Consider the following 21,835-nt stretch of genomic DNA (forward strand, 5'->3'; position numbering starts at 1 on the left):
GGCCACATGTTTCGCCACTCCCGATTCCTCTGTAGTTCATCTTTGCGATTGGCTTTCATGGCGGCCGTCAGAAACCCCTCGAAAATTCCTCTCTCTAGTAGTATACCCCGCGATGTCCGTGAATTTCTTGACGATTACCCTGGGACCACGGACGATGGATCCCTCGATGCGAACCTCCGTTTCTACTCAAACAAGTTACGCTGCCGGCCAGATAACCTTTTAATAGAGGAGATTCATGAACAGTGAGGTCTTCTGGTAATCCGCTGAGAACGGTACGTGCTCAATTATCGTTAACACCCAGATGGAGGGGCGACTATGCCAAATTGGAGTACAAGCATGGCTTTATACAGTGGCTGTAAGCACCGCCCTTTTGCACATGTATACCTGTCGCACAATGACATAGCGATGAAATGGACGGCGCTTTTAGATTCCCCATACCAGAGTACGGCATGAACTATGAATCACAGCCACTGCAACACCATGAGGCAGAAGCGATGAAGGCAGATCCCGCCATCATCGAGCGTGTCATGCGGTCGTATCAGCTGATGTTGGATTTCTATGGCATGCGTCTTGTGGATGAAGATACGGGCCTCATTGAACGATCTCGCAGAAACTACAAAGAGCGCTACCGGAACCTCGTTCGTAAGTTGTCGCTTTATCTCAAAGAGTTGTGCACATATACAATCGTATCACATATAACGGCTAACCTCAAAGCCTGACCTAACGGTGCTTAATGGCCATAAATCTTTAGATCTTTATCTTTCTTTTGATCTACACTTCGCAGGTCGATTGCTGTCTAGCAGCTGCTTATTCTCATAAATTGTCTTGTCTGTCACTGACAAGACCCTACTGAACTGATCTTCTCTCATGCCGCACACAGGTTCCTCTCACAACAATCTCCGAATCACACGCATCCTGAAGTGCCTCTCCATCCTCGGGCTCGAGCGGCTCAACGCGGGCTTTCTCCTTTTCGTCCTCTCAGAGCAGAGTGAACATGGAGAGCTCGATTCCACTGATATTCGTAGCAGTATGGATCGTTGGTGGGCTAATTGCGTGCGGAACGAAGAAGAGCGCGAGTGGATAGGCGGCGCGATACGTAAGGTAAGAGCTGCAATTAGCGGAGGACCTTTCACGAGGGAGATGTACAAGGAGGCATTGGAGAGGCGCAAGAAGACCGGTAGCTTGGGGGGAGAAACATTGCCGGCTTCTTCGGAATCTGAAGTGCTAGAGGCTTAGATCGTTGAGGTACGTTTCGAGTAACCGTTCAAAGCTCCAGGAGTTGCACTGCGATCATATTGCATTGTGCTTGAAATGACATCAAATTCGCGTGCCTCTGCTTTTAAGCTGACAATACTCCATAGATATGACAATATCGATGTACACAATCTGTGCAGCGTTTTGAGAAGACTCAGATGGTGACCTTGGTCTCCTTTGCTGGTATATATACGGCTTTTTGGTGTCATCAAGTCCTCTTATCATGGGTCACTTTGAATTGAAGGTCGCATCCAACGCGCCAGGGATCCCGTGCGGGGGATGGGGTGGGTGCGCGTTGGGTGGGTTGGAACACTGATTGCAATCAAGCCAAATCGACTTGGCTGTTGTTCTCCATGAGATGGTGTCTCAGTTTTGTTTTCTATCTTCAACGCCAAGTTCGATTGGAGTGAGTCGTCCCTGGCCCCTGGCTGGGCATGAGAAATACCTGAGAAATACCCATGTTGGTTTCCGTAGGTTGACTGCTTCGAACCTATGCATTTGTGCATCGTGTATCCATATCAGCACTTTCGATGGGACCTTACATTTCTCATCTTGATGGATCAACAATACAAATGCGCAGCTCACGATTGCTGCGGATTATGTGTGCAAGGATTGCATTTTCGCACCGGTGCACGGATATGTTCCATTTTTATGCCTGACTACGCTCTTACTTACTTACTTGTATACAGCTCACGTAGCTTGCGAACATTGTATTACATGCTTGCAGCTAGCGTGAATGGGTATCTGGCGACTAGGTTACGGCGCTTCACCTCTAGCTTCACACCGTTATCGTCGCACTTCCCCTCATTGATGGTAAGCGCCGAGGAAGCTTGTGTACCCACAGATATTTTCGTATCCTTAACATCTCTCTTCGGCCTGCAATTAACCCTCAGCTTCGCTTTCCAACAAGCGGGGAAGCTGTTGACCTGGGTATTTGGCGACGAGGTGCCACACGTACAGGATGGGTTTGCACGACAAGTTCTATCGCAGGCTGCGAAGAAACATCTCTTTAGGTCCGTCCTCTATCCATCTCATCTGTCAATGTCATGCAGCAACAAAGTTCCTGATTTTCATAGATCCACTCGTCAGGAGCTTCTGCTGTTTGAAACATGTTGTGCATAGCATTTAACTGCCTTTCACACCTTGCTCCCGCTCCCCCCCCCCCCCCCTCCCCCGCCCAACGCTCCATCTTCCCCCGCCCAACGCTCCATCTTCCCCACGTTCATCCACTTGACCACCAGCAACATTTGGTTTCCAGAGACATCATTAATGTCTTCCGGAGAGAACTCAACTTCTATATTCCAAAATACGGTTGAGGGTATTTGGGAGAGGTCAGTGTGTCTACCCGCGGAATTTAATCTTCTAGTCTTGAAATGCGCTGACATTGCGCATTCTGTGATTCCAGTAATGTTTCAGCATTCCTGTTTGTCGGAGTGGCTGGTAAAATAACACATCTCTGGCTATCCATTGAGTCTTTCAGCGACCTCACTGACCTGTGACTCTTTCTTATATTAGTCCTCATATTATACGAGTATGCCCTCACCCTGTCAGCAGAAGTGGCATCCGTATGGAATGGCAGAAAATCTCTAGTTACTGTGCTCTTCCTCTTCAATCGGTATGCTTTGCTGGCGGTCGGTGTCTTGTATCTGTTGAACGGGCCGATCTACTGGAGCACTCCGCTCGTGAGTACTCGACATTTTCATTGCCGTTGGATTAAATCACTATTGGCACTTCAATTTGACTTTGTAGAGGTGTGTGCATGCCCTTTTTCAAGGCAATAGCTCGCGGCTAGGCTTATACGCTCACTCAAATCCGCAGTTGTGAGACAGCGTATATGTTGCTGTTTACCATTTCAATTGCTATCATCGCTGTCAGCTCTGGTCAGCAGAATTCATCATAATCCCGAAGGTGGCTTTGTCTGACAGCTATGCAGGATTTTCCGCTCTACGCGTGTATGCTGTTAGCGGCCACAGACTGGCACCTGCCCTAATTACTCTCACCTTGGGAATGGTCTTCGTAGGCGTGCGAGTAGTACGTGCATCTTCGCAGTCGTGTAGCCTCTAACCGGCTGACGGTAGTGCAGTATTATTACATAGTCACTTCGTGTGCGCACGTTGAACACGCCTCCGGCCACTCATACTGTGCCTGGAACATACACGTCTCAAATCCTGTGCAATTCAAGTGAGTGCATGTCGAGGCCTATATGTACGACACCTGGATGCTCATTATTTCTGCATGCGATGCCAGATGTACGTCCGCATGCTGCCTCTTTACTTCAGGAGAGATTATAGAAATGATTGTGTTGCAGTAACAATCACTGAGCGGATCTGCGGAATAGCGGCAGACCTTCTCGTCCTGACAGTGACTTGGTACAGAACGTACCATGTTGCAAAAAACGCCCACCGAGCCGCACTACAGACTCCGATAGTTGTTCTATTTCTCCGCGACGGTGAGCTCATAATGACATTGTGGTCGAGTCGTCAGTAATACATGGATTCCTAGGCACGTTATATTTCATGTATGTGAAGGTGCTATTTCCACATACAGAGCACAGCATTCACCTAAGATCTTCCGTCCAGTACACTTTTGATACTGAATGTGCTTGGGATCGTATTAGTAGGCGGTGTCTATGGCAATGAGGTTTGCATATTCTCGTTTCACGCTATTCCTGCTGATGGGAAACCGAACAGGGTGATTGGAATGTCACATCGGTTCTCCTTGCGCCGTGAGCAGACATTTCCCAATAATTCCGAGAAATGTGATCCTTATGCCATTTACAGCTTCTCATCTATCCTTGTATCTCGTTTCATCTTGAACCTGCGCGAAGCCTCTTGTGACGATGCTGCAGGTTTAGACTACGGCACGCGTGACGGAGCAACGAGCACGCAGAACGCAGTGTTCGCGTCTCGCCTTGTCGGAAATATCGGCACGGATTTGCAATACGACGCGTCATCCAGTGATGTGATGAACAACGAAGAGAGCGCTGATGTGGGCGATGAAAATGATGAGAACGTCATGCTGGAGGTCGGATCTATCGTGAGCGACTAAACATTTGTATACATCGATTCGAGCCTACGGGACTGTTACGCACGAGGTAACGATACGAAAGATCTGCTCTGCATTGTAATATTAATATATAGACGTAAGGCCGACCAGTGGTCGGGCAAACCTTACCAGGACGATCGAGATGTCATGTCCGTTCACATGAAAGCAGGAACTGCGGTGATCATGATGTTGCGGATGCACAGCTCGGTCTCGAACGTCCTCGCAACTAGCCAAGCAGTTCATAGCTGCCATCGATGCCCTTTCCGAGTCACGCATCATTGAGCGGGACGCTGGCGACTGTCATTACGGGCTCAGTTGCTGCTCGCGGCGAGCTGGCTTTGGAAACCTTGTGGATATCGTGGGATGGCGCCGTCGTTGTGACATCGAGCAATACGTTGCGGAGGCTGCAACAGCGGAGATGAAAGCGGAGAGGGTGGAACTAGGCGTAGAGGCAAATGGAAATGCGGAGGCAGTTATAAACAGTATGATTACACATTCTTGCTCACCCAACACGAGCAAAATTGATTGCAAAAGCATGATATCTGCGAGGAGGTGCTTTTGGCCTAGTGCGGTATAGAACATTAATGTCTTGAATCACTATCGGCAATGCGGGTGCAATGAGGTACTTTATGATTGATCGACCACAGCTTCAATGATAGTACGTATGTCCGACAGTACGCGCGCATACTGCAGCACCACTTACTCGTGAATGGGAGTTCTCAGAACCGGGGTCAGTTCCTGCGTCAGGTACGTTGCTTCTTAACAACCGATTGCATCGGAGCGAGTGTCGAACGTTGCGTTGAACGTTGAACGTTGAACGTTGAAACGTTGAAATTTGAAAGATGAGATCGAGGCGCATTGAAGCACAGCTCATGGACGGTGGCGGCCGGTGGAGATTCACCATTCCATGCTCAGGGCGACTTGTCGATGCGTCTAAGACTCAACCCTGTGCCCTAAAGACTGAATAGCGATGCTCGGCCTACCTTCACAAGTAGTAATTCCGAAGATCTCGGGACCTAACGTTCAACGTCCATTAATGTTCAATTATTCAATATTCAATGTTCACCTGTCTCAAGGAGCACTTCAAGTTGAGCCCGATTGATTTGAATGGACGTTCGCGGGAAAGGAACTTGTTTGGCGAGATCATGGTCTCCATTGTGTTAGACGCAGGCCACAATGGAGTCTTGGCCGCATTTGCTGGGCCGCACAGAAAGGCTTTCCGTGAACGCCATCGATGTACATCTCGGAGCAGAAGGGGAACCGAGTACGGCATTGGCAGACACCGTCGGTTGAGATCAAAGGGCACGTTTCCGCCTCGAGGCTCTGCACGAGCAAAATGGGGTTAGCGTGATAGGTACAACGCGCTTTAGGCACGGCTTTCAACGTCAGCGGGCGAGAAATGAACTTGGAATGCGACGGCTATCAACAACACGTTCTTCCCGTCACGTCATGGACCACTCAGAAAACTGCGCATAAACTTGCATCTGTCTGGGATATATTCGCGGAGGATATGCATCGGCTGTACCGCGGTGGACGGGACATGCATTTTGGGAGTTTGAGGGTAGAGAGCAACGGCGGGAAAGTCGCGTCCGCGGGTGTGCCCGAGCGACGTCGAGCCTGGGCCGCACATCGTCTGACGGGGTCGTCCGCTGCCACCGCCACGTCCTGTAGCCTCTTTACGACGGTCAACTTCCATCCTCGCCCCCAAGCGTCTTGCTAGTTCTTCCTTCTTCGATTGTATACTTTCCTACTCCGCGACGTGCACCTGTAACAATTCGTCCCAATACCCACGCTGACGCTGCCCAGACTGATGTCGCCAGACAAGCACGCCGGTACCAAAGAAAAGAAGAAGGGCACGAACCCCCTGGCACGGCTTCGCGGCACTACCAGCCTTCTTAAAAAGAGATCCAGCGAGGCTTCGTTGGGTTCTATCGACGGTGCGCTCGAGTTGGGCTCTCCAGCATCCACGCCTTCAACATGGGCACACACACTGACGTTGTCGTAGAGCAACACGAGACTCACGAGTTCGGCGAGCACGCCCACCATCACGGACTTGGACTGCTCCACGTCAACGTCCACGATGTCGGCGATCACTCTCATTCTCCAAGCTCAGACACCGCCTCCACTGCCGTCGACCTACCTGCCATCGCCGAACTGCAGCATCAGGTGCCGTTCTAGGTTTTGTTGCATCACGTGTGACTCATTCTCTTCCTCTGCATCAGCTCAAGGATACCGAGTCCACTCTGCACGAGCGCGACGACCACGTTCACACGCTCGAGGAACGCATCCACACCATCGAGGCTGAGCTCAAGTCCTCTCAACTCGACCTCGAACATGCCCGCTCGGACCTCGAGAATGCACAGTCATGGCGTCAGGCCTCCGAACAAGGCAAGGAGCGTCTGCAAGAAGACGTGTCTAAGCTACAAGAACGCGTGGGAGAATTACAAAGGGAGGTAGAGAGGCGGGAAGGCGAACTCGCAGGTCTCAGGCACCAGGTCAGCTCGTCTCTTCTATTCCTTCAACGTGTGCAAGTTCTGACGTAGATCAATAATTATACACGTTAGCTCGAAGAAACTCAATCCGCCCTCGTCACCAAATCCTCTCAGCTCGAGTCCGAGCATGAAGCCCGCACACACGCCGAGACCGAGCTCAATCAACTCCAGTCCCATACCTCCGAGCTCCAAGCGACACACGAGCGTGCGCAGTCCGAGCTTGCCGCCAAGTCCACCGAGCTCGAGTCCATCACCGTCAAGCTCACGGCCCTCACCGCCGAGCACGATGCGCTCCGCACGTCGAGCGACGAGCAGTCTGCTAGGGCGCGCGAGCTCGAGCAGGCACTGCACGCTGCACAGGAGGAGAAGGAGCACCTCGAGCGCTCGCACGCTGAGGCCGCTGGGCGCGTGCGTGCGCTGGAGAGCGAGCTGCAGGCACAGGTCGATGCGCTCGCGAAGGCCGAGGGCGACGTCGAGGCGAAGGCCGGTCAGCTCGATGACCTGTCGGTGAAGCTCCAAGGCTCATCGGAAGAGCTCGTGCGTGCGCACAAGGAGCTCGACGAGAAGACCGGCGCGCTTCAAGAGCTTGATAAGAAGCTGGAGACGGAAAGCGCTGATCGCCAGGCCCGCATCGAGGAGCTCGAGAGGGACTTGGGAGCCGCGAAGGAGGACCGTGATGCCCGCCAAAACGAGCTGGAGGACGTGAACCGCCGCATGGAAGAGCTCTCTCAGGAACGAAATGCTGCCAGCCAGCGACTCGAGCAGCTCGAGGAGCAGCTCCGCCAGCAGCAGAGCGAAGGGAACCGTCTCCAGGCGGAGGTCGAGCAATCTGAAGAGCGGCTCAAATCGGCTGAGAGTGCACGCGATGATGCGCAACGTGTGCTGGAGGAGAAAGCGACCGAGATTGAGCAACTCAACGCGCGAGTCCACGGCACCGAGGAAGAGCGCGACCAAGCCCGTGAGGCGCTCGAGGCGCGCACCGGCGAGCTCGAACAGCTGAACGCCAAGCTGCAGGGCGCGGAGGAGGAGCTCAGCCGCGCGCGCGAGGAGCGCGACGCTAAGGCATCTGAGCTTGACGCGATCGCATCCAAGCTGCAGACGGCGGAGCAAGAGCGCGAGCGCGCACAGGAGGAGCGCAACGAGACCGGCGCGGCGATGGAGGCGCTCATGGCGCGGCTGCAGGCTTCGGCGGACCAACTTTCCGAGGCGCAGGCGACGATTGAGGCGAAGAATGCGGATCTCCAGGAGTTGAGCACCCAGTTGCAGGCGGCCGAGCAAGAGCGCGGGAGTGTACATGCGGCGCTGGAGACGAAGGGTGCAGAGCATGAGGAGCTGAAGGCGAAATTCGGCGAAGTGATCGGCGACTTGGCGAAGGCGAGCGAGGAGCGCGATGCGAAGAGTGGCGAGCTCGAGCAAGTCTCGGCGAGATTGCAGCCTCTGGAGGAGGCACTTGCCAGCGCGAACGCGGATAGAGATGCCAAGTCGGCGGAACTCCAGCAACTCAGTGCGAAGCTGCAGGAGTTACATGATGAGCACAATCGCGTCCGCGAGGAAAGGGACGCGAAGCACGGCGAGCTCGAGCAAGTCCACGTCAAGCTTCAGGGCGTCGAAGAGGAGCTCTCCAGGACTCGGGAGGAGCGCGACTTGAAGCATGCCGAGATCGAGGCGCATGCCGTCAAGCTGCAAGGCTCCGAGGAGGACCGTGCGAACGTTCAGACTGCCCTTGACGCGAAGAACGTTGAGCTGGCGCAGCTCAATACTCATCTGCAAGCATTTGAGCAAGAGCTTGCACAGGCAAAAGCGGACCGCGATGGGAAAGTCACAGAGCTCGAGGCGCTCAACGAAAACCTGCATGGCATGGAGCAGGCACAGACGGCTCTCCAATCTGCTCTTGAGGCGAAGAACGCGGCGTTCGAGCAGCTCGATGCACGTTTCCGAGAGACTGAGCAGGAGCTCGCGAAGGTTAGGGAGGAAAGAGACAGTAAGGTGGGAGAGCTCGAGCAGGTTAATGCTCACCTGCAGGCATCGGAGGAGGAGCTTGCGAAGACCCGCGAGGAAAAGGATGCAACCGTTATCGGAATGCAAGAATTGACCACCCGTTTGCAAACGACAGAGGATGAGCTCTCGAAGGCGCGGGCGCAGCTCGAAGAGAGCTCTAATGAGCTCGAGCAGCTGCGTGTACGCACGCATGCAGTCGAGGAGGAATTCGCTGATGCCCGGTCCGCTCTGGAGGCGAAGAATGCCGAACTGGAGCAGCTCAACTCGCGACTACAGACTGCAGAGGGAGAGCTCGATGCTGTCCGGCAAGAGAAAGACGCCAAGATAGCCGAGTTTGAGGCTCTTGTGGTGAAGCTGCAGGCGACAGAGGAAGCACGAGCCAACGTCCAATCTAGCCTCGACTCTAAGAATGCTGAGCTTGAACAGCTCGGCGCGCGTCTCCAATCATCTGCAGATGAGCTCGCAAATGCTCAATCAGCCTTGGAGTCGAAGAACGCGGAACTCGAGCAACTCAGTGCTCGCCTCCAGTCGTCCGAGGAAGGACGAGCCAACGTGCAATCTGCCCTCGACACCAATTCTGCGGAATTGCAGGGGCTCAGCGCTCGTCTGGAGACCTCCGAGCGGGAACACGCAAGCGCTAAAGAGGAACGGGATATAAAGGTTGGCGAGCTAGAGATCGCGATCGCAGGCCTCTCCGCGCGCCAAGGGGAGCTGCAGGGTGAACTTAGTGAAGCCCAGGATGCCCTTCAGACAAGCAAGCACCAGTTTGAGGATGCGCAGGCCGAGCTCGCGGCGAAAAAGGATGAGTTGGATGATGTGAAGACCAAGTTGCATACCAGCCAGGAGGAACTGGAGCAGACGAGATCGCAGCTCCAGGATAAGACAGACGAGGTCAACGCTCTCGGCGCTCAGCTCGAAACGGTGCAGAGCGAACTGTCTCAGGCCAGGTCGGAGAAAGACGCGAAGGATACCGAGGTGCAAGAGCTGAATAGCAAGCTTGACTCCCTCAATGCTACTGTGGAGACGTTGAGCGGTGAGAGCGCTGAACGAACTGTTAGGGCTGAGCAGCTCGAGCAAGAGCTCCAGGCCGCGAAGGATGGCCATGCCAAATTGCAGTCCGAGTTCGAGCAGACCTCGACTCACGTGCAGGACCTGGAGGCACAGCTGGCGAAAGCGCATGAGGAGGTCAGCGCGAAGACGAGCGAGCTCGAGGGCCTTGCAGTAGCTTCTGCGGCACTTCAGGCGCAGAACGAGGAGCGATCTACGAGGATAGAGGAGTTGGAGCAACAGACACACGCTGCTAAGGCAACGTGCGAACAACTCGACAACGAGCAAAAGCAGACCGCGGCTCGTGTGCAGGAGCTCGAGGCAGAGCTGCAAAAGCACACTGAAGCCCTTGACAAGGCTCAAGAGACCATCGCAGTCAAAGCGGCCGAGATCGATGATCTAAATGCCCGCTTGCAGACATCCTCTACGGCCTTTGCGACAACTCTGACTGAGCACGACCGGAAGTCCGCATATATTCAAGAGCTCGAGCGACAACTCTCAGACGTTCGTGAGGAGAAGCACAAGCTCGAAGACGAACGCCAGACAGTCGAATCTCACGTCCATGACCTGGAAGGACAATTGGAGCGTCAGAATGCACGTATCGCCGAGATGGATGCGAGAGCTGCTGAGTTGGAGAGCCTTTCAGCTCGAGGCCAGGCGGAGAAGGATGGCCTTGCAGACAAGATCCGCGAGCTGGAGCAGCAGCTAACCGGAACGAAAGAGATCAGAGTCGAGCACGAGTCTGCAATACGTGACCTCGAAGCTCAGCTTGCAGCACGGAATGACGAAATCTTGCAGGCTCAATCGTCGAGCGCCGCTGACATCGAGGTGCTCAAAAACCGCTTGCAGGAGTCTTCTGCAGCACTCGAAGCGTCACGAGCTGTCGGTGAAGAGCGGACTGCCAAAATCAATGGTCTCCAGCAGGAGCTTCAGGAGAAGAGCGAGAAGACAGTGCAGGATGCGAAGGTGAGGATAATTGCTTGCTTTGCAGTGGCCCGATTTAATTGATCATCGCTTTGGTAGACACTCCAGACTCAGCATGAAGAGGAGATTCAAGCTTTGGAAGCTCAATTGTTCGCACTTAAGGCACAACATGAGAAACTAGCCGAAGCTGCGCACGCCAACGGCCATACCAATGGCCAACCCAACGGAACCGTCGCCATTATCGGAGAGCAAGGTGTTGCGCCCCGCGAAGGTCAGAATGGTACTGCAGGCACGGTGGACTTCCGGAGAGGTGGCGGACCTGTCAGTACGCTCGAGCTTCTCAGCTGGTGGGCGTCCCGTACCGTGGTTGCCTTTGGCGGTGGCACGTCGATCGCACTCGGAGCTGCAATGGTGCTTGCTGCGCCACTTTTCGGCCCTGTTGCAATGGTGACGGGCGGTATTGCCATGGTCTCACTCGGAATTGGGCACCTTAAGCATCCATGATAGAAGCGCGATGTATCGAGGCTCCTCTTACATGTTTCTTCATATATGCTCACCCGTATGTGAATACGTAATTGTACTGATCCACTAACTGTACCACCGCTCCCATTATATTGTTGTACGTACATAGAATACCATTATGGAGACTACTGGGACGCTATGCGATCGACTCCTTGTTTGACTTTTCCAAGAAGGCTCTTCACCCCATCTTTGAGCCCGTCTGCCTGCACGCTCACGCCCTCGTTGCTCGTCCTGTACACTCCGGTGCCTGCAGGGCCACCAAGACTCACATTCACTCCGCCTAGATTCAAGTTCAGCGATGGCATGTTGGTACTTGAAGTCCCTGGCGGGGGTTCGTACACGGATGCGGGGAAGTTCGTCGCGGCAGAACGAATCATCTCGACGAAGCTGTTTTGCAGGAGGCAACACATGAGAACTGCAAAACAGCAACCAGACGCAGTAAAACTGACCTTGACGAATTATGGATACATGTCCCGCCGAGAAGTAGGCGTACGCCAGCCGTGGACGAACCGCTCTGGGCGGACTCCTGGTTCAGCAATGCGACGGCCCGCGCCTCGGTGTACGTCGTGCCGCCAATCATGAAGATGATAACGTCTTGCGGTCTGACACGCACAATTCAACGTTAAAGCACATCGCGATACGGACACTAGGTTGGTACGCACCGTTGCAAACTTGCGTTCGGCCCCCCTCCATCGAGGAATGGGTAGCTGGTATCGCGCAGGCGGCCCTTGAACAGGTCTTCCAGTGTCTCGGCGAGATGCGGCTGATGCTGCATGTAGACGTTCTCCACGCCCTTCAAGCCCTTCAAAGCTGACCGACCCTTTGCAAAGAGCGACTCGGCCGAGAAAAGGTCGTCTTGGCGCTGGTCCGAGCCGGCAATATTGAGGATGACGTATACAAGCTGTACGGCAGGTCAAGGATTGTTATTCGACGACGTTGATGTCTGGACGTACTCGAGCATCTTCGCGCTGCACTCCGTTCTCCAACATGAGATTGATAAGCGAGGCCACGTTGTGTGGTTGCGATTTCTGGTATCGTAGCGCGTAGAGGATGACGAGACGGAGCTTGTTCCATGGTTGAATGAGTGGGTTTGCGATGAGTGCTTGTACGCTCTACTCCGCCGCCAAGTCAATACCACGCAGCTGAATGCGCCCTACCACACGTACCTTCAGATCCGCGCCCGATCCCGTCGCCAGTCCCTGTTCTACCTCGCCTACGTCGAGCAGCCGGTCCCGCTCGACGACCCTGCTCAGCTCGCCTACGATCGCAACGTGCTTGCTCACGTTCCCGCTGAGTTTGCGGAACTCGGGATACTCTTCCACGAATCGTTTCATGTCACTAATTGAGTTGATCGCCTTGGGGTCATGTGCGAGCGAGTGAGACTGGTACGACTGCACGTATGCCTTAAGCGACGTGCCGAGGTCGCCGAACGTCGCGAGGTGGTGTGCCTGGAAGAAGGGGTCGGTGGCGGTCGTGAGGGTTACTTCCTGCGGAAATGAGCATTGACTACGATAGGTTCAATGGTGGAGAATTGATGTCTACCTTCAGTTCGGGTCTGATGTCGGGAACGAGGCTGAGATCCACCCGCCCATTCTGGATTCCGAGCATCTCATGAACCATGGCTTGGTATGTCCATGGCGAGAGCAGCGGTGTGACAGGGTCGTTCCGTCGGTCAAGGATGAGCAGCAGTGGTGGAACTTGCGTGAGCCGGAAGTCGAACAAGGTGGACTCGGTTTGTATCCGGTGCTGTAACACATGTCATGAAATCACCTTCTACATACCGCGTGAGACGTGTTCATCACGCACCTGGATCTCCACCCCCAACTTCTTCGCCATCGGGCTGGACTTCTCGTATCTGATCACTGGCTTCTTCTTCAAGCTCAGTAGTACGGCGGTGAGGCCCTGCACTGCGCGATCGAGGGCCTTCGGGTTCCAGGCATTCGGCGAGTTGCCATATAGAGGATGAGTTGTGCTTGGAGTGTGGTTGAGAGAGAAGAGAGAGGGGAGAATCGGGGCGTAGTCTGCAAAGTATTCCTTGGGTCTGTATCAGGTGTTACGCCTCCTGTGACATGGAACCGGCCTACCTGCACTTCCTTGACAACCTCATACTCATCTGCTTCTGCAAGGCGCTCGATGGAAGTCTTGGTCAGGACGTTGCTAAAATCTGAAGAAGAGAACATGAGCATGCGGCGGTTGAGAATTTGGACGAATGGCGACGGTCCACACACAGAGGTAGTATTCCCCATACTTTGGCTCGCGCAGCTCCGCCTCCAATGCCTCCAGGCTCTCTTCGCTGGCTTGCAGAAAGCATACGCACTTCATATGTGGCATACTGTCACGATTCTTGTTGTCAATCTTGTCGGTGAGATATACTTGGTGTGAGAGGAGAGTGGACTGAGTGGAAGCAAGGGATACAATCGGAGTCTATCATTGATATAGCTTCAGAGATTACGACGTCAATTCTTCAGCATCGATCCTGCTCACTGTGTGTCCATCAAGCAATAGGACCTTCATTGTTGGTGGCACGGATATCAGTTTCGTAACATAGGTCTCCACTGCCTTTACGACGTCCATGATGGGCGCATGCAACCAGGAGCCGAAAAAAGTTTGAGATTTCAGCGATCGTCACGGCCAGATGTCCAGACGCGATGAAAACGTTGCGCAGAGCCGCTACCGCCTGCCGGTGGTTCAATACGCGTAAGTTTGTCGTTCGTAGTAGCTGCCACGAAGATGCCGGTCAGAGTATCTTGGTGGAATTCGGAAATATAAAAGGCTGAATGGATGAGAAATGCAAGTTAATGAAAAAAGAGTCAAAAATGGGGAAGGCAGGAGTTGCACGGTGTTGGAGGCTGTGAGATGCTGCGAGCCGCCGCAGCGTCACACTTGGTGATCTCGATCTCGATCGCGGCCACATCAAAATGTACTCAAAACATTCGTCCGTCTCGTAAACAGCCGCTAGTACTGTCATTATCGACCACGAAAATTCAATAAAAATGACAACTGCGGCAGAAATCTAAAGACACGTATTTGTTCATCGCCTCAGGTCCATCGACGGGGTCAGAAATAAAGACTCCGAGCTACTCCGAGTCTACTCATATCTGGCTCGGAAGTCAGCTTTTGGAACAGTCATCTCGACAAATACACGCTCAAGAAAAAGAAATTGGACAGTCATTCCTCTCATTCAGAGCTTTGTGGGTCAAAGGCAAGTGCAGGTTACTACCATCTCAAATCTCGAGATACTAGCGGGCGCATTGAAGCCGTTATGAACGAAGCTTGATCTGTTCAGGTCAAATCCGCTTCCAGTAAACACAACTCAAAACGCCACGTACGTGTGTACATATCAGCGCCTTGTCAGTACACTGGTTCATTTGATTAGCTGGCTGTTGCTCATGACCTATTTGGCCGATTCCTAAGTGGGGCGTTGGAGGTAGATCGGATGGCCCATTCAACTTACCTTGGCATCTCAATCATGGAGCCACGAAGAATGTCGCAAACGCGAACATAGCAGAGCTTTCCGATAGGATATCCGACAGAATATTGTGTGGAGAACCCGTTAAGTGTGCACAATGTGCTATACAGAGTGGGGAAGAAAAGTGCATCGACTGATGAAGCAAAGCCTTTTAAGAACGCCACGAGACGAAATCGCAGTTTCCAGAGTAACATCACAGCGTCGTCGCATTCGGCTGCAGAAATATTACGGATGTAGCTCCCGGGTTTGAGTGGGATCCTTGAGAGCATTCTCATATGCCGAGATCAATTGTAAAGTATCTGCCAGCTTCGTCGATAGTAAATCGCAAGATTTCAGCGCATTCTTGACTTTTCGGATGTAATCGCTGACGGCGACAGCAATCGTACTGATGGTAAGAAGATAGCCATGGGGAGAGCGTCAACTGTTGGCTGTACCGCCGACTTACGGTAACAATGGATAAGCTTCGGAGCTGTCAACATTGTCATCGACCGTACCTTCAGTGAGCACGCGTTTCCTTCGCTTTGCTAACGAAACCTTGTTCTGATATTGTTGATTCTCCAAGCAGTGGGTGGGGGCTCATCCGATGTGTGTACAGGCACATTGCCTGACTCGGCCACCAATTGTATTGCACTGAACCTTCCCATTGTCTTGATTTCTCAGAAATTAGCCAAAAAAGTCAGGATGCATGCAGGAGAGGAGACAGCCAAAAAGTCCATCGAATCACTCGAGTCGTCAGAAATGGAGCAGCGCTCTCAGACCAAAGGCGATGGCCGTCAGCCACAAGCGCGTCAATTGTGGATCCACGTGACATAAACTTAGCATGGCCACCGCCGAGCGCTTGTCTGCTCGTAGATTCAGCCTATGACTTTTGATTGTACTGTCAAAGCTTCAAGCTCGAGTTCAGGGTCGAACATTCACTAGCATTACTCCGACTCCATATTCCCAAGAGTTTCATGTTAGGCATCCAGTAGCCGTAAAAGGTAGTGCGTGAGCGGCGAAACGGTGCGAGACGCTATGTGCTGGTGTACACTGCATGTTGAGGTCAGTCACTAATCGTAACATTTCCGGCAGGTATTCCCGAAGCGGGTTGTCCTCGAGGAAAAGATGCAGTGCATTTAGCAGCAGCGCATGGTCATTCGCCATTTCCGCCTCCGCATCCTCGTCCTCCACAGAACTCAGCTGCTCTCTCTCCACCGTCATCCTGGCAGTCACGGCTCTCGCAACAAAACGCTGTGCTTTTGATGTTACACTGCTTGTACCGTGCCACTGCAGCGTTTCCAGGTCGAGTTTGCCCGAGTCGAGTGCCGCAGCGAGAATATAAATGTAGGCGTAATCATTGTCATCCCAATCGGCGATTGGTGTGCGATCGTAGAATACTGATGAAAGAGCGTCGGCCACGAATCTGACCGCTTTGGATTGATTGACGGGGTTATGAGGGGGAGGTGGTATGAAGGTCGTCGTTGGTTCTTCCTTCCCACTGGCGCTGTATACCGTGAATCTCTGGAACCCCAGCGCTTCCAGCGAGTCAACGAAACTCTTGAACGGCATCTCAACTGCGGGCGGCCCATGATCGTTCATCGCTTGAAGATCCTCCGCGATGGCTGCAGTTTTCGGTAGGACCCAGGTGTCCGAAACACTCCAATTTTGGTGCAAGGCGTCGAAAAGGGACACCCCTCCGGATCCTGACACATCATTCGGGGTTTAGGCACGCTTGCACTATCAGAAACGCATGCATACCGATCATGACGTTATCATTGTCTCCAACGTCAAAGTCAATGCCTTTGCGGACACCACGCAGTCTTGGAGAGTTGGTGTCTCCCAAGCGATACAGGTTAGGCCTTGACATGTCGTGTCGGAAGAGCGGAAGAGGCCTACAGTAAATTTGTCGTGGAGCACGGCAACTGAAATCGTAAGCCCAATTGCAATCTACGCTAATTGCGGCCCACTCACTGACGCGCTCGATAGACGGGCGGTACGTGCCAGCGCGTGGTCCGGAGCTCCCGCTGCCATGTGCAGCCAGCGCTATTGGGTAACCTGGAGTCGGCTTTAATTCTGTCCCTGAACCTTTTCTACAGTATGAAGCGTTCCACAGATTCTGGCAACCCTAAAACTCCTCCACATGCAGAAGATAAGACTACATATAGAGCTCTCCATAACATGTCAAGGGAAACATCACAATCTATGTTAATGTGGCCACCTCCGAGGGATCGGAAATAAGCATGCGACCTTCATGGCGCCGACGCTCTTTTGTGGCCATGAACCGATCACTTTCTGACACCTTGCTCTTCCCTTGCTTTGTCCTTCGGCATGTAAAGCATTCCGACGAAATTAACCGCATTGGGCGACCGGCATCGGACACTTGCGGATATCGCCCACCTCACTGCGACCAGATGGGCATCAATTTCACCTCAAGCGTGAATTGCGCGATGAAAATCGCAGCTTTATGTGATGTTATTGCGATTTTTTGCTGGGGGAGTATTGCTTCGTCGACAGCATCCTGTCATCAAGACTGCGTAGTTAATCGGCGAACTTTCCTTCAAAGTGTGCAACCTGTTGGTATAAGGATATCCAACCACTCTCGGCCACTCTGGAACTCACGTTCCCTCATGATGGATCATACGCTTGCCGATCATTCGGTGGAGTACCGAAGTGGAAGGAACCTGCTCGGCGTCTCCCAGGACACCAACATAATCAAGAGGGGTGCGCCACACCTTGCGGTCTAGCTGAAGTGTGCGGTTTGCGGTGTATGCATACGTTGTCAGTGGTACAGGATGGGCCTCACATTATGGATGCTGCGTATGGACACCTCCCCTCCTGCGCAGAACGTGCGAGCGTGCACGATGAAGGTTGGCGCGACGGCTATATGGTATATAGGCGTACTTTCGGCACATCTAAGCTTCATCTGCGTTCCTCAGAAGGATTCCAAGCTAAGATCGTTGACACATCCCACCTTAGGCATGTCTTTAACCTTCTTTCGTCAATCCGAGTTTACATTCAGCCATCTTCAGTGCGCCATGTCGACAATGCCCGCCTGCTGTTGGGAAACTTGTACAGCCGTCCTTGACGACGTTACACCAGCCGGAATAACCCGCCATCTTAAAGATCGACACTTGGATACGTGGAAGGCCCACCAAGTCGGGCGCTGCAGGTGGCGGGTGCCCAATGGCGTGCCGGCCAACCACGGATTGTGCAACAGAGACATGAAATATGCGAGCTTTGGCAAACACATCGCATCTGTGCATCTGAAGTCAACCGTGCGCTTCTGCATGAAGTGCAACATGGTGTTCTCGAGGCCCGATGCGCTGGTCAGGCATTGGAACACCACTTGTGATGAGATGCATAATGGCTCAGCATGAGAGTGCTCTCTAGTGATGCGTCCAAGGTAAGTTTTCATGAATGTCAGAAAAGTAGGGATCGTTCGCTTAAGTCGCATATTCCAGCGTCCAGACGTCGGTACTTTGAACTTTGATACAGTCTTTAGCATCCGATGTTTTCATCTTTGGGTCATGACCCTAGTTCTCGAGGATTACATTCTGTTTTTCTGTTTCATTTGTCGGGTAGGCTGGCCCTGCCCTTGCCTGCATCAGGAATTCCATGTAGTGATTCGCACATCTCTCTTCAGAATGCCGAATTTGAATATGAGTATATGAATCCGCAAGATCGGCTTTCGGCGATGCCTGGCAATGAGCGCGTGCAGCATCGGGCAACCACCATGGCCCCTTGGTGGCCGAAACTAAACCGAAGCAAGCTTACCACCTAGATGGAGCGTATGAGAGTCTACTATAGCCTCGTCGTTCCATGCCACGTCCGCCACCCGGTGCTTTCTAGCGCTAATTATCGAACGCGATTCTCGTAACTGTTTGATCCGTTGAGTCACGAGCGCCTCCGTGGCAGAGGAGCTTGAGCGCTTTGCCGAGTCGAAAACTCGCTTGTATGTCTCTGCGTACTATTGGGCACTCAGTAACGGTATTCCATGGGATGACCGGCACCACTTTGACCTGAAATGTCCGTCTTTTGAATGCTTGTTCTGGTACAATACGATACTGACCAACGGCCCAGAGACTCAGCATATGCTCGCTAATTGAGAGAGCAAAAGATGCCTGGTCCGTATTACGTGTGGCAGGCGTGCGCTAGACCCACCTCTTAATGTCGCATTGATATCCTTTTGTAAGGAGGGAATTCCCCTTGACACCATCCCCGCACCTGGAGCTTCTGAACACGGCACGCTGTAACGTGATAACTTAGGCAGTACAGGCGCCACTGAAGGGCTTCCCGCCGATTACGGCTGAGGCACCGTCATCGCAGTGCAATCCGCTGTAGATCAACATTTTGGGCCTTCACCGGCTTGTGGCCTGCGATCACGGGCTCAATGAGTCTGGAGAATGACTCTTCGCTCGCAATATGCCGTCTGACTACGAGCATCGTGCCTAATGAAGGTACTAGTATGATGTATCTAGGTGGCGCGTTACGTATATCTCTCTCCGGGCATCATAACTATGCCGACAAGCTTGGACTATGTTCTGTTGGAAGGTGTCTGGATGAAGGTGCATCCAGACGTTGACACCACTCACATGGATGCGCTGATCGCGAGGTGGTCAGCTCAGCGATATGTTCATGAATGGTCTGGGCACGGCAGAGCACATATATAATCGACTTGTCGGTGAGCCCTTAAGTCCATCCACAGACCCCACACAACTCCGTACGTTAAAGTACCTCCTTCTGCGACCTCTGGAGCTGATACAATATCTTGCGACCTAAGGTCCACATTTAGCACATGGCAAATCCGGCTCCAGTATTCTATATTTGCCTCTGGGGGAACCAATGTGGCCAGGTTCTCCAAGACGTCTCCGCGGGGGGCATCACGCGCCATCTCAAGGACCAGCACTTTCGTGATGCATGGAGTGCACGTTCCAGGACGCTTTGCCAATGGCAGATCCATCCCGGACAGCCCGCGCACAACCATGGTGGAGTCTGCAACAGAGAGCTGCAGTACGCGAGCTTAGGCAAGCATATCGCAGCCACCCATATGTTTACTTCAAGGGTTCACTGCCCGAAATGCCGCACAAAGTTTTCGCGCATGGATGCGTTCTACAGGCACGTCAACACGGGAATATGCCTTGGTCCTGGTGAAGACATCAATTTGTATGCATGATGCGCTTCAGGGTCAATACAACTCTGCGCATGGTGCGTAATATTCATATACTATCTATCGGCGAATATGCCGACGAATATGCATCATTAGAAAGTGCGAACAAGTCGATGAGACATATTTTACCCTCTGCATCACCGTATATTCTCCATCGACTAGCCCCGACTTGCATATGATTTGATATCATACTGGTGGCCATTTTACATACCTGCATTTGCCGTGTCGGCATGATACAGTGTATCGCCTTGTATATGTCAAAACCCATTCTTTTACGTGCTGGTCACATCGCTCGACATCAGCAAAGCCAAGCACTGCGACATTGTCGTCATGATGGTCATGATGCACACGCAGGAACATTGACGCAACAGTTCTTCTCGACAGGCTCACTTTCTTCAGCGTCATGAGAGGGCCGCGAGCAATCACAGCTCCTTCAGGGTTTCCGGGTGCGTTTCGTGGCCATTCATATTCAGCAACATCAGGACTTATGACAGCAATACCGACGAAAACAATATCATGGTCAATATGCGAAGACGCCCCATGCTGCAGCGTGACTAGGTTGCTTGCGGGATATGAAAACGGTTAGATTAGGAAGAGAAATGAAGGAGCAATCGTATGAGCGGCAAGCATGGTCGAATTACAGACGTACTCAGTCAATGTCCGTCCAGCTACATTCACGTGATGATAAATGTCTTATTGGCGAATCGTATGTAAGGCGCCGGGGCAACTTGAATTGCGCACACCATTGGATATCATCTTTGAGCGCAGCGCAGTGGGAGGCTACATTTACGCCCACGATCGCCAGATGGGAGGCATTCAAATAAGCCTCGCCACAGAGCATGTTCGCCGAGATCTGCATCGTGAAGTTCCACGACGGGTCTAAATCTCGGACTCGGGCGTGGGATTGTAGAAGCCGACATCGAATCCGAGCTCCTGAGTAGTGTCAAAGGCAACCCACTGGCAACCCACTGGCAATCGCTGACATAGCTCGCGCAGGAAATGATGCCGATAGAGAGACCGACTTCGCTCGAGCCAATGAGCCAGTCCTAGCACAGGACATATTAATTAAGAGATCGACATCTAAATTGTCAGGAAGGCTTTCAGATATACCGGCTTACCAATCACACAGTGATGCCGCCTCCCCTGTTCACAGTCCTCTTGGGTGCGGGCAGATGCTCCGAGAACACGTAGCTCGAATGATGAGAGACCTGACAGAAAATCATTGTGTAAAGAAGAATTAGTGAACAAGTAGTGGTCTTCGAAGCGGACGCTGATAGAATTAGTTTAGTGCGGCGATTTGATTCGGGTAATACGGTCTTACATAAAGACCAACAAAGGCCGACATCGACCGGTGGTGTAGAGGGACGCATGCATTCGTTGATTCCGCGGATAAGTACTAGCATCGCATTGCGTCGCAGCCAAGAGTACTAGTAGCTTAGTCATTATGGCAGAGAATACAGACCGTATCGTTCCCAACGATCCTCTCCAGCATATGAGAGGCTGGAGATAGTCAACCGGATATCAAAAAAGTCCTTTAACTTAACTTCAAGGTCTATCGTTTATGTTGGGCCTGCCAGAAGATTGCCGTAGAACCCTGTCAGCCGAAGGTCTTTTAGCGCTAGCTGCAACGGCTTATACCATCACTTGATTGCTGTATCAAAGTCTGGTGAAGCCGACTTACAGTACCTTCCTTAGCTCACAGGATCATTGTGCGAGTGATCATGCAGAGTGAAGCATAGTGATGGTAGCTTTGTAATATGAGCTCGCCGAAGTTGAAGTCAGAGGCCCTGAGTGTCACGAAATTGTGGCTGAGCACTGGGCTTGTTAGGCGCCGAACGACCTTGAGCAGCCGAACTGGACGAGCACTTCGCAACTGTATTCATTCATTCTTTCGACCTGCAAGCATTATCATATCCCAGATGTACTCGTGATAATTGC

At 52.6% G+C, this 21,835-nt stretch overlaps 11 protein-coding genes across 11 annotated transcripts; 7 read left to right on the forward strand and 4 right to left on the reverse strand.

The window, feature by feature from the left end:
* Position 1: 1 nt before the first annotated feature.
* Positions 2–1,671, forward strand: LAESUDRAFT_723156 (uncharacterized protein). The gene is made up of 5 exons (XM_040908358.1): positions 2–242; positions 302–355; positions 428–642; positions 881–1,245; positions 1,362–1,671. Exons 1-4 carry the CDS (start codon positions 7–9, stop codon positions 1,234–1,236), a joined length of 861 nt encoding a protein of 286 aa, XP_040767135.1. The 5' UTR covers positions 2–6; the 3' UTR covers positions 1,237–1,245; positions 1,362–1,671.
* Positions 1,672–2,427: 756 nt separating this feature from the next.
* On the forward strand, positions 2,428–3,263 carry LAESUDRAFT_552497 (uncharacterized protein). Its single transcript, XM_040902904.1, has 4 exons — positions 2,428–2,585; positions 2,660–2,694; positions 2,770–3,134; positions 3,188–3,263. The coding sequence occupies exons 1-3, from the start codon at positions 2,524–2,526 to the stop codon at positions 3,033–3,035; spliced, it is 363 nt and encodes a 120-aa protein (XP_040767136.1). The 5' UTR covers positions 2,428–2,523; the 3' UTR covers positions 3,036–3,134; positions 3,188–3,263.
* LAESUDRAFT_696166 (uncharacterized protein) lies at positions 3,073–4,519 on the forward strand. Its single transcript, XM_040906259.1, has 8 exons — positions 3,073–3,134; positions 3,188–3,285; positions 3,338–3,437; positions 3,563–3,703; positions 3,757–3,772; positions 3,834–3,894; positions 3,945–3,979; positions 4,035–4,519. Exons 1-8 carry the CDS (start codon positions 3,089–3,091, stop codon positions 4,300–4,302), a joined length of 765 nt encoding a protein of 254 aa, XP_040767137.1. The 5' UTR covers positions 3,073–3,088; the 3' UTR covers positions 4,303–4,519.
* A 1,358-nt stretch (positions 4,520–5,877) lies between these two features.
* LAESUDRAFT_552303 (uncharacterized protein) lies at positions 5,878–7,051 on the forward strand. The gene is made up of 3 exons (XM_040902903.1): positions 5,878–6,236; positions 6,305–6,465; positions 6,522–7,051. Exons 1-3 carry the CDS (start codon positions 6,110–6,112, stop codon positions 6,840–6,842), a joined length of 609 nt encoding a protein of 202 aa, XP_040767138.1. The 5' UTR covers positions 5,878–6,109; the 3' UTR covers positions 6,843–7,051.
* On the forward strand, positions 6,804–7,416 carry LAESUDRAFT_552287 (uncharacterized protein). The gene has a single exon (XM_040902902.1). The coding sequence runs from the start codon at positions 6,919–6,921 to the stop codon at positions 7,300–7,302; it is 384 nt and encodes a 127-aa protein (XP_040767139.1). The 5' UTR covers positions 6,804–6,918; the 3' UTR covers positions 7,303–7,416.
* Positions 7,417–11,407: 3,991 nt separating this feature from the next.
* LAESUDRAFT_647620 (vacuolar protein sorting-associated protein 45) lies at positions 11,408–13,856 on the reverse strand (the record flags this gene model as incomplete). Its single annotated transcript, XM_040904064.1, has 10 exons — positions 11,408–11,669; positions 11,732–11,884; positions 11,945–12,183; positions 12,236–12,394; positions 12,449–12,769; positions 12,825–13,028; positions 13,089–13,316; positions 13,367–13,446; positions 13,511–13,706; positions 13,767–13,856. The coding sequence occupies 10 exons, from the start codon at positions 13,854–13,856 to the stop codon at positions 11,408–11,410; spliced, it is 1,932 nt and encodes a 643-aa protein (XP_040767140.1).
* A 1,963-nt stretch (positions 13,857–15,819) lies between these two features.
* Positions 15,820–16,188, reverse strand: LAESUDRAFT_634882 (uncharacterized protein; the record flags this gene model as incomplete). The annotated part of the gene is made up of 1 exon (XM_040903443.1): positions 15,820–16,188. A coding segment is annotated over one exon (369 nt), but the record flags the coding sequence as incomplete, so codon positions are not given.
* LAESUDRAFT_723162 (uncharacterized protein) lies at positions 16,169–16,598 on the reverse strand (the record flags this gene model as incomplete). The annotated part of the gene is made up of 1 exon (XM_040908359.1): positions 16,169–16,598. A coding segment is annotated over one exon (157 nt), but the record flags the coding sequence as incomplete, so codon positions are not given.
* Positions 16,599–16,622: 24 nt separating this feature from the next.
* On the forward strand, positions 16,623–17,588 carry LAESUDRAFT_552532 (uncharacterized protein). The gene is made up of 2 exons (XM_040902905.1): positions 16,623–16,660; positions 16,717–17,588. Exon 2 carries the CDS (start codon positions 16,971–16,973, stop codon positions 17,472–17,474), a length of 504 nt encoding a protein of 167 aa, XP_040767143.1. The 5' UTR covers positions 16,623–16,660; positions 16,717–16,970; the 3' UTR covers positions 17,475–17,588.
* Positions 17,589–17,632: 44 nt separating this feature from the next.
* On the forward strand, positions 17,633–18,361 carry LAESUDRAFT_696172 (uncharacterized protein). Its single transcript, XM_040906260.1, has 2 exons — positions 17,633–18,133; positions 18,192–18,361. The coding sequence occupies exon 1, from the start codon at positions 17,709–17,711 to the stop codon at positions 18,105–18,107; it is 399 nt and encodes a 132-aa protein (XP_040767144.1). The 5' UTR covers positions 17,633–17,708; the 3' UTR covers positions 18,108–18,133; positions 18,192–18,361.
* Positions 18,362–20,345: 1,984 nt separating this feature from the next.
* LAESUDRAFT_723165 (uncharacterized protein) lies at positions 20,346–21,652 on the reverse strand. Its single transcript, XM_040908360.1, has 4 exons — positions 21,579–21,652; positions 21,219–21,519; positions 21,016–21,167; positions 20,346–20,943 (listed from the first exon to the last, which is right to left on the reverse strand). Exons 2-4 carry the CDS (start codon positions 21,338–21,340, stop codon positions 20,777–20,779), a joined length of 441 nt encoding a protein of 146 aa, XP_040767145.1. The 5' UTR covers positions 21,341–21,519; positions 21,579–21,652; the 3' UTR covers positions 20,346–20,776.
* Between the last annotated feature and the right edge of the window lie 183 nt (positions 21,653–21,835).

This window comes from Laetiporus sulphureus (assembly GCF_001632365.1).
Source record: "Laetiporus sulphureus 93-53 unplaced genomic scaffold LAESUscaffold_8, whole genome shotgun sequence".
NCBI lineage: Eukaryota > Fungi > Basidiomycota > Agaricomycetes > Polyporales > Laetiporaceae > Laetiporus > Laetiporus sulphureus.